The sequence below is a fragment of the Salvelinus sp. IW2-2015 genome, linkage group LG23 (genome assembly GCF_002910315.2).
Source record: "Salvelinus sp. IW2-2015 linkage group LG23, ASM291031v2, whole genome shotgun sequence".
Lineage (NCBI taxonomy): Eukaryota > Metazoa > Chordata > Actinopteri > Salmoniformes > Salmonidae > Salvelinus > Salvelinus sp. IW2-2015.
The window spans coordinates 46,716,194-46,729,448 of NC_036863.1; the positions used below are offsets into that span (position 1 = coordinate 46,716,194).

Below are 13,255 nucleotides of genomic sequence, written 5' to 3' on the forward strand. Positions count from 1 at the left end.
CTCTCACTTGATCCTGGCTATAATAAATGGTTCTATTTATACTCAAATATATTTCCCACACGGCCTCAGAGACAACCGCATGGTAAATTTCTATCCTATGGGTGGTTTTTTTCTTCTACAGGACGTCTGTATAATTCTCTTACTGATATACTAAGGGGTTGTACATTTCCAATACTGTCCTATGGTAGGAAATAGTCACTAATGAATACGGTCAACCTTTTATTAAAATAATTTCTGTCCTACTCCTAACTTTGTATTCCACTATTGGGCCATTACCCAATAACTCCCGCCATAATTCACAGACAAACAAACAATGAAACATACAACGCACTATACATAAACAACTCAATTAATTCACGAGGTACTTCTACAAAATAAACTCCACAAAATAAAATGATCTAGAATTGTCGCCCGAGTTACAACCCAAATAACAAATCAAAGTAAAACTGGACAATTGTCGCATGAATTGTCTAACAAATAAACAAAGAACTAGTATGAGTAATTGTCGCTGAATTACTTCTAACAAATAAAATTAAAACTGGACAATTCTCGCATGAATTGTCTCTAACAAATAAACAAAGAACTAGTATGAGTAATTGTCGCTGAATTACTTCTAACAAATAAAATTAGATGAATAACGCTGACTCACCTCTGCAAAACTAACTAGTATTTAACTCATAACCGGCAACCCCTCCGTAGATAGGGCATGCCTCAGATGGTCTCTCAAACCACCTCTTCACAATAAAATAACTAGTAAACAAATAAAAATAAAATCATCAAGCTTTCATTTCATTCATCTTATATTGACCTCATGCATTCCACCAATAGCCCGTTACGTACTTTCTCTAAACTAAGATCCGACTATATCATATTCAAAGCGTATGTCTATAATTTAGATTGAGTGAGGTGCCACTTACTTGTTAGAGGGAAACCACACCAGTAAATGCCATTTAATTACAGACTTAGATTAAACGGGTGTCTGCTTACCTTATTTAATTTTGAGCTCTGGCAACGTGGTGTGGAATCTCTACCAACCGCGGTGACACTCACTCCTGGCTGGCTCGCCAAATGTTAGGGTTCGTTCCTTACGTCCTTCTTTGTCAATCATTGGTTCATTGGTGAAATTAGCATTATGACAATATCTTTAATTAAATCCTTCAAAAACCTTTATTAATGCAATTGCAGACAGAAGTTGACAAACAGGAACATAGCACGCATGTTTCTGAGTAAGTTCTGCATCAAACAAAAGGTCTCCAGTGGTTTTATTAAACCCTAAGTCGCGCCCTGGTGATGTCACTGCCTATATCATCATCCTCTACTCCTGGGACCAAAACCATGCCTACAAAGCTGTATAAACAGGGCCTTTATTGTTAGCTAAACACTTAGCAGTAAATGTCCCCTTCCCCCAAAGTTGACCTATTGTGGAATGTTTACCAAGTCTTATCTCCTTCACTCCCCTGCAGAGTTCTGTCTAAGGGCCTCTTTATAATGAGGCAGAGAGAGAGAACTAAAATACAAATGTAGAACAATACTAAACTTCTACAATGAATATATCTATTGTTAATCAGTAGTCTAAAACCCTGTAACTGTAAGGAGGGAGGGGTGTTTTAACCCCTCCCCTTCTATTAATAAAACATAAGCATAATACATTATTCTAAGTCACCAAACATTTGGGTACAACCCTTTTTATGACCCCCTAGGTGAAACCGACACTTCACACACCGCAGAGCGCCCTGTCCATAATCCTGACACAGTGCTGCGGAGATAGATTTTTTTTGGGCGCCAACCTGTCACTCAATAATTTAAAACTTTTTAGCTATTTTTAAATAGGAACATAAAACTAAAACTGAGGGGGCTAAAGTTGGAATCTTTAGCCCCCTCGTGGTGCAGGCCTGCCAACTGAATACAGAGGACCATGGGATAATTATACAGGCTCATTACATTTTTATCTCTTCTTGACCAAATAAAGAACTAAAACAAAAATCAAAGGGAAATTCAAGAGGAGTGGCCCATAACACTATTAACTGTGTCACTACTGTGTCAATTAAGAAACGCCCCACAAACATCACCCCATTGGCCCCATGTGGGTATTCTGTGGATAAGGTTGGCATGGGCTAGCCCACAACAGCCTAACATGGGCCAGATCACAACAAGCCCACACCAGCCCAACACGGGCCAATGTGGGCATGTTGCTGGGAAAATATGGCCTTTTTTCAGGCAAAGTGAGGGCTGCCTTTCCATCTSGGCTGCCCACACTGGGAAACAAAGGGCAAATGCCTTGGTGGCCAATGTTTAGTCAATGATCAAAGGCTCATTGGCCCAAATGTTGGCAGCCTACATGGGGACAATATTTTAGCCCACATCGTGCCAATGGGGACTTGTTTGCAAGGGCCCCTCTGTCACTGACCTACTATCCCTGCCGATAACTCATGGTAGGACAGACGCCATGACTGAAAGGGACGGAGCCTAATCCTCAGTGACTCAATGCTAACCTTGTCCTGAGGTGATAAGACCAGACCCCTCTTTTAGATTGTTTGATCCTAGTTGCGCAATCATACCTATTTTAATGACCATTTACCATATTTTTCCTTCTCCCTGCTAAAATAGATGGAATGTTCTGATGGACTACTGTTACACCACTGCCTCTGGGAATCCAAATGATGAACTTCGCTATGACCTCTTCTTTAGGTAATTCTTATGCATGTTTCTCTGAAGCAATTTCCTTGAACAGTGCGGTTGTGTGGTTTTTCCGATCTGTTTTGTTGTTTTGCCTTTGTTTCTGAACCAGCTGTGACAAAGACCCACAGACAACTGTGTTTGAGAATGGGAAGAGTCAAATGGGCCGTTTTGCCTTTGAAGTGTTTCGCTTTGTCAAGCACAAGAACCAGAAAATGTCTACCGTCTTCCTGCACTGCGTTACCAAGCTGTGTCGAGCCGATGACTGCCCCATGCTCATGCCGGTAAGGTTCTGAGGGTGACCTCTGGCAATATTAGTCCAAAAGGCAATCACACCAAGATGAGAAACAAAGCAATGACTTGGTACCTTTAGTAACATGCAGGTAATTTGAACTCAAAGCAAAAATATTTGGATTAAAGCCACATATCCCTGTATTGTCTCCACAGATCTGTGGTAGTAGAAAGAAGCGGGACGTCTCAGAGAGGTCGGAATCAAACTCTGCATCAGGAAACGCTATCATTACTGCTGGGCCAATAATCACAAGGAGCGGTACGCCACGTCCACCTCCTCCCTCCTCCTCAATCATCCACCCCTGGCACATGCCCTATTCCAAATCTACCCCTGTACTAAAGAGTTGAATGAACAGGAGAGAATGCAGACCTATCCAACGCAAGATCAAATTCAAATTTTTGRCTCCCGAGTGGCCCAGCGGTCTAAGGCACTGCATTTCAGTGCTAGAGGTGTCATTACAGACACCCTGGTTCGAATCCAGGCTGTATCACAACCGGCTGTGATTGGGAGGGGCGGTGCACAATTGGTGTAGGCTGTCATTGTATATAAGGATTTGTTCTAAACTGACTTGCCTAGTTAAATAAATGTTTATAATGTACTCTGAGGTATATACTACTTACTATATGTGACCCGATTCAGGAAACTAGGCATGCGTCGCAAGTCACCACTTCACAGGAGAGCAGTTTGAACGTAAACATTTTTATTTCTTTATCAAATGCGTTTTTTGGCAAAAATGCCTAATCGAACATGTGAACTTTCATGTGCGTTAATAACAAACTTGTATGCCATCTGTAAATATTAATAAAGTTGTTCAATTACGAGCCTTGTTGGTTAAGCCACAGAAAAACTTAGCAACCTTCCCACTAACCATGATTGGCTGAGATAATGTGGGCTGGACATGCCGAGAGAGGAGTTTGGATTGGTCTGCCATAAAGAAAGCTTCTGACTATTTGAGCTCGTCAGTCTGTGTTGGTAATCCTGTCAAACGTGGCTTTTTTTATAAACGTATTGTGTAGTGGAGCTGCATAAGTGTTGCTCTCCATTTTCTGGAGGATCAAGTTTTGAAATCAGTGGAATTAGAGTATGATAGCTAAAGAGATGGAGAAAACACCTGTCTCCGGATTACGTCTTCAAACTAACACGGAACCCAAACCGGCTGCGCGCGTGCGCTATCGTGCATAAATGTATTTTGCCCCCCCCACACCAAACGCGATCACGACATGCAGGTTAAAATATCAAAACAAACTCTGAACCAATGACATTCAGTTGGGGACAGGTCGAAAAGCATTAAACATGTATGGCAATTTAGCTAGTTAGCTTGCACCTGCTAGCTAACGTTAATTTGTCCTATTTAGCTAGCTTGCTGTTGCTAGCTAATTTGTCCTGGGATATAAACATTGAGTTGTTATTTTACCTGAAATGCACAAGGACCTCTACTCCGACAATGAATCCACACATAAAACGGCCAACCGAATCGTTTCTAGTCATCTCTCCTCCTTCCAGGCTTTTTCATCGTTTAATTTATATGGTGATCGCATCTAAACTTTCATTGTATTACCCAGACTACCGGCAAAACAGTTCGTCTTTCATTCACCCATGTGGGTATAACCAATGAGGAGATGGCACGTGGGTACCTGCTTCTATAAACCAATGAGGAGATGGGAGAGGCAGGACTTGCATCGCGATCTGCGTCAAAAATAGGAATGAGTTCTATTTTAGCCCTTTGCGTCGCAGACGCTCGTTGGCGCGCGCGAGCAGTGTCGGTGCAATAATTGAATAACAAGGATTTCTACATTTATTTTGCAACGCACGTGACGTGTCCGGTCTGGTCAGCATGTAAGGATGGCATTCCTGACAGGGAGATGTGTCCATGACGCATGTTGATAGTCTAGCGTTAGGTAGCTACATTTTCATATATTACACATCTCAAATTTTTACAAAGTGGTTTCATTTCAAGCTAAAGTGTACTGTTAGCTAGCTAACTAACGTTAACTGGCTGGCTCCCTATCTTACGTTATTTGTGTCCCAGAGCCATTTGCTTTTCTAGTTTGTCTAATGTTAGCTAGCTAACATTGGACCTGGTTGGTTAGCTCCCAGCACTGTGGCATTGTTGCCACTTTGTTAATTGTTTAACTGGCTAACGTTAGCTGGCTGGCTCATTAGCTAACATGACGTGCGTGTGATCTTAAACGTTGTTTACCTAGCTAGTTTCATTGTTTAGCTAGCTAGCTATATGTCTTAAGCTAAAGTGTACTGTTAGCTAGCTAGCTAACATTAGCTAGCTGGCTCCCTAGAGGATGTTATTATTTGTTTCCCAGAGCTGTTTGCTTTTCTAGTTAAAACCTAATGTTAGGCAGTGTTAGCACCTTGTTCACTGTTGTTTAACTAGCTTACTTTGATGGAGACGGGCTTAGTCCGGCACACGTAAGATTCTCAAATTGGCTTGTTATCAGACAGGCTCTGTGGGGCAATAGATAGCGCATTGGCCTTCTAGGTGAAATTGTTAAAGCGATTCAAATGTTGTGGGTTCGAGTCCCACTAGAGTMAAATGTTACATTGTCTCCTCCTTTCCTAGACAATGGAATGGAAAGAGTGATCTTTTACAAAATAGCAAATGGTCTAATCCTTGGATTCCTAACCTTATTCACCCGGTGACCTATATTTCACACCTAAACTTGGCAAAAAAAGAAACACCCTCTCACTGTCAACTGCGTTAATGTTCAGCAAACTTAACATGTATAAATATTTGTATGAACATAAGATTCAAACTGAGACAAACTGAACAAGTTCCACAGACATGTGACTAACAGAAATTGAATAATGTGTCCCTGAACAAAAGGGGGGGGGGGGGGTCAAAAGAAACAGTCAGTATCTGGTGTGGCCACCAGCTGCATTAAGTACTGCAGTGCATCTCTTCCTCATGGACGGCACCAGATTTGTCAGTGCTGTGAGATGTTACCCCACTCTTCCACCAAGGCACCTGCAAGTTCCCGGATATTTCTGGGGGGAATGGCCCTAGCCCTCACCCTCCGATTCAACAGGTCCCAGACGTGCTCAATGGGATTGAGATCCGGGCTCTTCGCTGGCTATGGCAGAACACTGACATTCCTGTCTTGCAAGCAATAATGCACAGAATGAGCAGTATGGCTGGTGGCATTGTCATGCTGAAGGGTCATGTCAGGATGAGCCTGCAGGAAGGGTACCACATGAGGGAGGAGGATGTCTTCCCTTCCCACAGCACTGAGATTGCCTGCAATGACAATGGTTTGTGCCCATAGGTGACGTTGCCAGTGATGTCTGGTGAGGACCTGCCATATTTCAAATACAATCGAGGGAAAATACAGGTTGGAAAGCAAATGGCTTCTGCTGAAAAGAGAAGACTATGCTGTGGGCTACCAAAATATTTGATCAACTTTCAAATATTGTTGAGAGAGACTCTCTTTTGGCACGACCGCATCATCCATCACCAGAGAGTGAGCTGTGCATCATTGGGTGAGCCATTGAAACTGGAAAGCAATTTTAGGGCTATAATTTCCTCCTTGTATTGTAGCATACAATATGTGTCTCCACACACCTAGGCTATTGATGGATTAAAGACCATGTCGTTTTTATTGCTCTCAGATTCTGTTTGTCATTGTCAAAGTAGCCTCCAGTCTCCAGTCAAATGATGTAGAATTGCATGAAATGCGTTTATAAAAGGCCAACATTTTCCCTGGCCCATAGGCTAAATTGTTGTTTAACTAGCTAACGTTAGCTGGCTGGCTCGTTAGTTAACGTTACATGACATGTATACATCACCGGTTGAATATGGCCGGTGTCAGTAAACGTCTGGAAAAAAGCGTAATGAATTTGTTGCCAGCAGTGCTGGTTAGGCTGTTTTCATGTTATCCAGAAGTAAACAAATCATCGGCCAAAGCGTCAACTGTGTGCTCCGAGCGAAATGAGATGGGTGGGGTGAAAGCTTACGAGGTTGTGAACGATGCTGAATGGGTGTAGACAAAGAGCTCTTCACTAGATACCAAAACATTCAAAGGTGATTTTCTCAAAAGTGAGTTTACAAGTGAATCAACTTTCAAAGCCCAATTACATTTACATTTACATTTAAGTCATTTAGCAGACGCTCTTATCCAGAGCGACTTACAAATTGGTGCATTCACCTTATGATATCCAGTGGAACAACCACTTTACAATAGTGCATCTAACTCTTTTAAGGGGAGGGGGGGTTAGAAGGATTACTTTATCCTATCCTAGGTATTCCTTAAAGAGGTGGGGTTTCAGGTGTCTCCGTGAAGTGCGTGATTGACTCCGCTGACCTGGCGTCGTGAGGGAGTTTGTTCCACCATTGGGGTGCCCAGAGCAGCGAACAGTTTTGACTGGGCTGGCGGGGAACTGTACTTCTCAGAGGTAGGGAGGCGAGCAGGCCAGAGGTGGATGAACGCAGTGCCTGATTTGGGTGTAGGGCCTGATCAGAGCCTGAAGGTACGGAGGTGCCGTTCCCCTCACAGCTCCGTAGGCAAGCACCATGGTCTTGTACGGATGCGAGCTTCAACTGGAAGCAGTGGAGAGAGCGGAGGAGCGGGGGTGACGTGAGAGAACTTGGGAAGGTTGAACCAGACGGGCTGCGGCGTTCTGGATGAGTTGTAGGGGTTTAATTGGCACAGGCAGGGAGCCCAGCCAACAGCGAGTTGCAGTAATCCAGACGGGAGATGACAAGTGCCTGGATAGGACTGCCCGCTTCCTGTGTGAGGCGAGGTGTACTCTGCGAATGTTAGTAGAGCATGAACCTACAGGAACGGGTCACCGCCTTGATGTTAGTTGAGAACGACAGGGTGTTGTCCAGGATCACTCGCCAAGGTTCTTAGCACTCTGGGAGGAGGACACAATGAGTTGTCAACCGTGATGGCAAGATCATGGAACGGGCAGTCCTTCCCCGGAAAGAAGAGCAGCTCCGTCTTGCCGAGGTTCAGCTTGAGGTGGTGATCCGTCATCCACACTGATATGTCTGCCAGACATGCAGAGATGCGATTTGCACCTGGTTATCAGAAGGGGGAAAGGAGAAGATTAATGTGTGTCGTCTGCATAGCAATGATAGGAGAGACCATGTGAGGATATGACAGAGCCAAGTGACTTGGTGTATAGCGAGAATAGGAGAGGGCCTAACAGAGCCCTGGGGGACACCAGTGGTGAGAGCACGTGGTGCGGAGACAGATTCTCGCCACGCACCTGGTAGGAGCGACCTGTCAGGTAGGACGCAACCAAGCGTGGGCGCGCCAGAGATGCCCAACTCGGAGAGGGTGGAGAGGAGGATCTGATGGTTCACAGTATCAAAGGCAGCCGATAGGTCTAGAAGGATGAGAGCAGAGGAGAGAGAGTTAGCTTTAGCAGTGCGGAGCGCCTCCGTGACTCAGAGAAGAGCAGTCTCAGTTGAATGACTAGTCTTGAAACCTGACTGATTTGGATCAAGAAGGTCATTCTGAGAGAGATAGCAGGAGAGCTGGCCAAGGACGGCACGTTCAAGAGTTGGAGAGAAAAGAAAGGAGGGATACTGGTCTGTAGTTGTTTGACATCGGAGGGATCGAGTGTAGGTTTCTTCAGAAGGGGGTGCAACTCTCGCTCTCTTGAAGACGGAAGGGACGTAGCCAGCCGTCAAAGATGAGTTGATGAGCGAGGTGAGGTAAGGAGAAGGTCTCCGGAAATGGTCTGGAGAAGAGAGGAGGGGATAGGGTCAAGCCGGCAGGTTGTTGGGCGGCCGGCCGTCACAAGACGCGAGATTTCATCTGGAGAGAGAGAGGTCAAAGCACAGGGTAGGGCAGTGTGAGCAGAACCACGGTGTCGTTTGACTTAGCAAACGAGGATCGGATGTCGTCGACCTTCTTTTCAAAATGGTTGACGAAGTCATCCGCAGAGAGGGAGGAGGGGGGGGGAGGAGGATTCAGAGGGAGGAGAAGGTGGCAAAGAGCTTCCTAGGGTTAGAGGCAGATGCTTGGAATTTAGAGTGGTAGAAAGTGGCTTTAGCAGCAGAGACAGAAGAGGAGAATGTGAGAGGAGGGAGTGAAAGGATGCCAGGTCCGCAGGGAGGCGAGTTTCCTCCATTTCCGCTCGGCTGCCCGGAGCCCTGTTCTGTGAGCTCGCAATGAGTCGTCGAGCCACGGAGCAGGAGGAGGACTGGAGGATAGGGACATAGAGAGTCAAAGGATGCAGAAAGGGAGGAGAGGAGGGTTGAGGAGGCAGAATCAGGAGATAGGATGGAGAAGGTTTGAGCAGAGGAAGAGATGAAGGATGGAAGAGGAGAGAGTAGCGGGGAGAGAGAGCGAAGGTTGGGACGGCGCGATACCATCCGCAGTAGGGGCAGTGTGGGAAGTGTTGGATGAGACTTGGAGGGAGTTGCAATGAGATTAGTGGAAGACAGCATCTAGTAAAGATGAGGTCAACGCGTATTGCTGCCCTGTGAGTAGGGGGGCACAGGTGAACGAGCTGGTCGAGGTCAAAAGAGGAGAGGAGTGGAAAGAAGGAGGCAGAGAGGAATGAGTCAAAGGTAGACGTGGGGAGGTTAAAGTCACCCAGAACTGTGAGAGGTGAGCCATCCTCAGGAAAGGAACTTATCARGGCGTCAAGCTCATTGATGAACTCTCCAAGGGAACCTGGAGGGCGATAAATGATAAGGATGTTAAGCTTGAAAGGGCTGGTAACTGTGACAGCATGGAATTCAAAGGAGGCGATAGACAGATGGGTCAGGGGAGAAAGAAAGAATGTCCACTTGGGAGAGATGAGGATCCCAGTGCCACCACCCCGCTGACCAGAAGCTTTCGGGGTGTGCGAGAACACGTTGGCAGACGAGGAGAGAGCAGTAGGAGTAGCAGTGTTATCTGTGGTAATCCATGTTTCCGTCAGTGCCAAGAAGTCGAGGGACTGGAGGGAAGCATAGGCTGAGATGAACTCTGCCTTGTTGGCCGCAGATCGGCAGTTCCAGAGGCTGCCGGAGACCTGGAACTCCACGTGGGTCGTGCGCGCTGGGACCACCAGGTTAGAGTGGCAGCGGCCACGCGGTGTGAAGCGTTTGTATGGTCTGTGCAGAGAGGAGAGAAGAGGGATAGACAGACACATAGTTGACAGGCTACAGGAGAGGCTACGCTAATGCAAAGGAGATTGGAATGACAAGTGGACTACACGTCTCGAATGTTCAGAAAGTTAAGCTTACGTTGCAAAAAATCTTATTGACTAAAATGATACAGTACTGCTGGCTGGTGGAGTAGGCTAGCTAGCAGTGGCTGCGTTGTTGACTTTGTTTGAAAGTGTAGCTGGCTAGGTAACCTCGATAACTGGCTAGGTAACCTCGATAATTACTCTAAACTACACAATTATCTTGGATACAAAGACAGCAAAGACAACTATGTAGCTAGCTAACACTACACTAATCAGGTCGTTCCGTTGTAATGTAATAGTTTCTACAGTGCTGCTATTCGGTAGGAGTTGGCTAGCTGGCTAGCTAGCAGTGTTGACTAGGTAGGAGAACGGCAGCGCGGCAGACGAAAATAGCTGGCTAGCTAACCTCGATAATTACTCTAAACTACACAATTATCTTTGATACAAAGATGGCTATGTAGCTAGCTAAGAAGAAATTGCTAAGATCAAACAAATCAAACCGTTGTACTGTAATGAAATGAAATGAAATGAAATGTAATACTACCTGTGGAGCGAAGTGAAGCGAAGCGAAATTATTTTCCCATTGTTGCTCAAATGCAGTGTATGATATACCATTTTGTAGCTCTGCTTTTATCGATGTAAAAAACACTTTCACATTTTGCTACATTAGACCGAATCCAGGTGGTGAGTCACATATACAGTGCCTTCAGAAAGTATCCATTCCCCTTGACCTATTCCACATTTTGTTGTTACAGCCTGAATTCAAAATGTATTAAAAATTATTACACACACTACCCCATAATGATAAAGTCAAAACCTGTTTTTAGAAATGTTTACAGAATTGTTGAAAATGAATTTGAATTTGAAAATGAATAATTTAYATAAGTAATTATACCCTTGAGTCAGTATATGTTAGAATCCCCTTTGGCAGGGATTACAGCTGTGAGTCTTTCTGGGTTGCTCACATGGATTGTACAATCTTTGAAAAGAACAATGGTTATTTTCAAAATTCTGACAAATTGGTTGTTGATCATTGCTAGACAACCATTTTCAAGTCTTGCCATAGATTTTCAAGCAGATTTAAGTCAAAAGTGTAATTTGAACATTCACTGTCTTCTTGGTAAGCAACTCCGGTGTAGATTTGGCATTGTGTTTTAGGTTATTGTCCTGCTGAAAGGTAAATTCAGCTCCCAGTGTCTGGTGAAAAGCAAACTGAACCAAGTTTTCCTCTAGAATTTTGCCTGTGCTTAGCTCCATTACGTAATTTTTTTTTTAATCCTGAAAAACTCCCCAATCCTTAACAATTACAAGCATACCAATGACATTATGCAGCCACCACTATGCTTGAAAATACAGACTGTGGTAATCCTGTCACGATCGTCTTCTTGACAGAGATTGGACCAAGGCGCAGCGTGTGCAAAATACATCTTCTTTTATTCAGAAGAGAGAGAAAACACAAAACGAACACTATATACAAACTAACAAAACAACAAACGACTGTGAAGCAAATAACGTTAAGTGGCACAGACAAAGCAACACAAACGTTCAACATAGACACTACACCACAAAAGCCTACTGCCTATGACTGCCTTAAATATGGCTCCCAATGAGAGACAATGATGACAGCTGTCTCTGATTGAGACCCAATCTAGGCAGCCATACATAACTAGACAACCTCACTCTTCTCTACCCCATACACATACAACACCCTAGACTAAAACAAAAACACAGACAACCCACCCCAAACTCACGCCCTGACACCTAAATAATAACAGAAAAAGGAACAATAGGTAGGAACGTGACATAACCCCCCTTAAGGTGCGAACCCGAGCGCACCAGCATAAAGTCTAGGGGAGGGTCTGGGTGGGCTCTGTCCAGGTGGCGCTCTGGCGCTGGTCGTGGTCCCCACCCCACCATAGTCACTACCCGCTCGTAGCCTCTCCAAATGGCACCCTCCAAATTAACCCCACCGGATAGGGCAGCCCCGGACTAAAGGGGCAGCACCGGACTAGGGGCAGCACCGGACCTAAGGGGCAGCAGGACTAAGGGGGCAGCACGGACTAAGGGGCACAGCACCGGACTAAGGGCGCACCGGATAAGGGCCAGCACCAGGATAGGGCAGCACCAGGATAAGGGGCAGCACCAGGATAAGTGGGCAGCACCAGGATAAGGCAGCCAGGATAGGGCAGCACCAGGATAAGGGGCAGCCAGGTAAGGGCGCAGACAGCGCACCGGTAAGGGGCAGCACAGGATAAGGGGCAGCACCAGGATAAGGGGCAGCACCAGGATAAGGGGCAGCTCCGGACTGGCTGGCGGATCCTGGCTGGCTGGCGGATCCTGGCTGGCTGGCCGGCTGGCTGGCTGGCGGATCCTGGCTGGCTGGCGATCCTGGCTCGCAGGCGGATCCTGTGGCAGGCGACCTGGCTGGATGACGGCTTCGGCGGATCCTGGCTTGGATGACGCCTCTGGCGGATCTGGCTGGATACGGCTCTTGGCGGATCCATGCTGGATGACGCTCTGGCGGATCCTGGCTCGCTCGACGGTGTCTGGCTGGTCATGGCTCGCTGACGGCTCTGGCTGGTCATGGCTCGCTGACGGCTTCTGGCTGGTCATGGCTCGCTGACGGCTCTGGCTGGTCATGGCTCGCTGACGGCTCTGGCTGGTCATGGCTCGCTGACGGCTCTGGCTGATCCGGTCTGGCGGAAGGTCTGCTGATCCGTTCTGGCGGAAGGCTCTGGCTGCTCCGGTCTGGCGGAAGGCTCTGGCTTTGCAAAGCTATGTAAACATTATTAAGTGACCGAAGTTGCTTAGGAGCTAGAGGCAGAGCTGCCATGTCTGTCAGTGCCATTTTATCATCACCCCTAATTTTAGGTCTATATCAGATACTTTCAAACACCTGATGTGCGCTTGATTTAATTTAACAGATACAATGGACCCATAAAGAAGTCCTTACATTGCAAACTCAAAACAAATGAAGCACACTATAATAATTGTATGTGTATTTGACCCAGGTCGTACATGTGGAGAAGTGTGTACTCTTAATTGCCTTTTTATGTTCCACAGTGACACTCCAATGAACAACTCACAACTAGGTAAGCCTTCATATTTAGTCTCTGTTAATCTACCAAAACTTCTGTTCCTTCC

At 45.8% G+C, this 13,255-nt stretch overlaps 1 protein-coding gene across 1 annotated transcript in view; it reads left to right on the forward strand.

Annotated features, from left to right (window-relative positions):
- The window catches only part of LOC111950123 (zona pellucida-like domain-containing protein 1), a 41,736-nt gene that overhangs the window by 25,897 nt on the left and 2,584 nt on the right, over positions 1 to 13,255 (forward strand). The window contains exons 7-9 of the mRNA XM_023967504.2: positions 2,608 to 2,688; positions 2,789 to 2,960; positions 3,124 to 3,226. Of these exons, the coding sequence (XP_023823272.1) occupies positions 2,608 to 2,688; positions 2,789 to 2,960; positions 3,124 to 3,226 (356 nt within the window). The remainder of the gene's footprint in view (positions 1 to 2,607; positions 2,689 to 2,788; positions 2,961 to 3,123; positions 3,227 to 13,255) is intronic.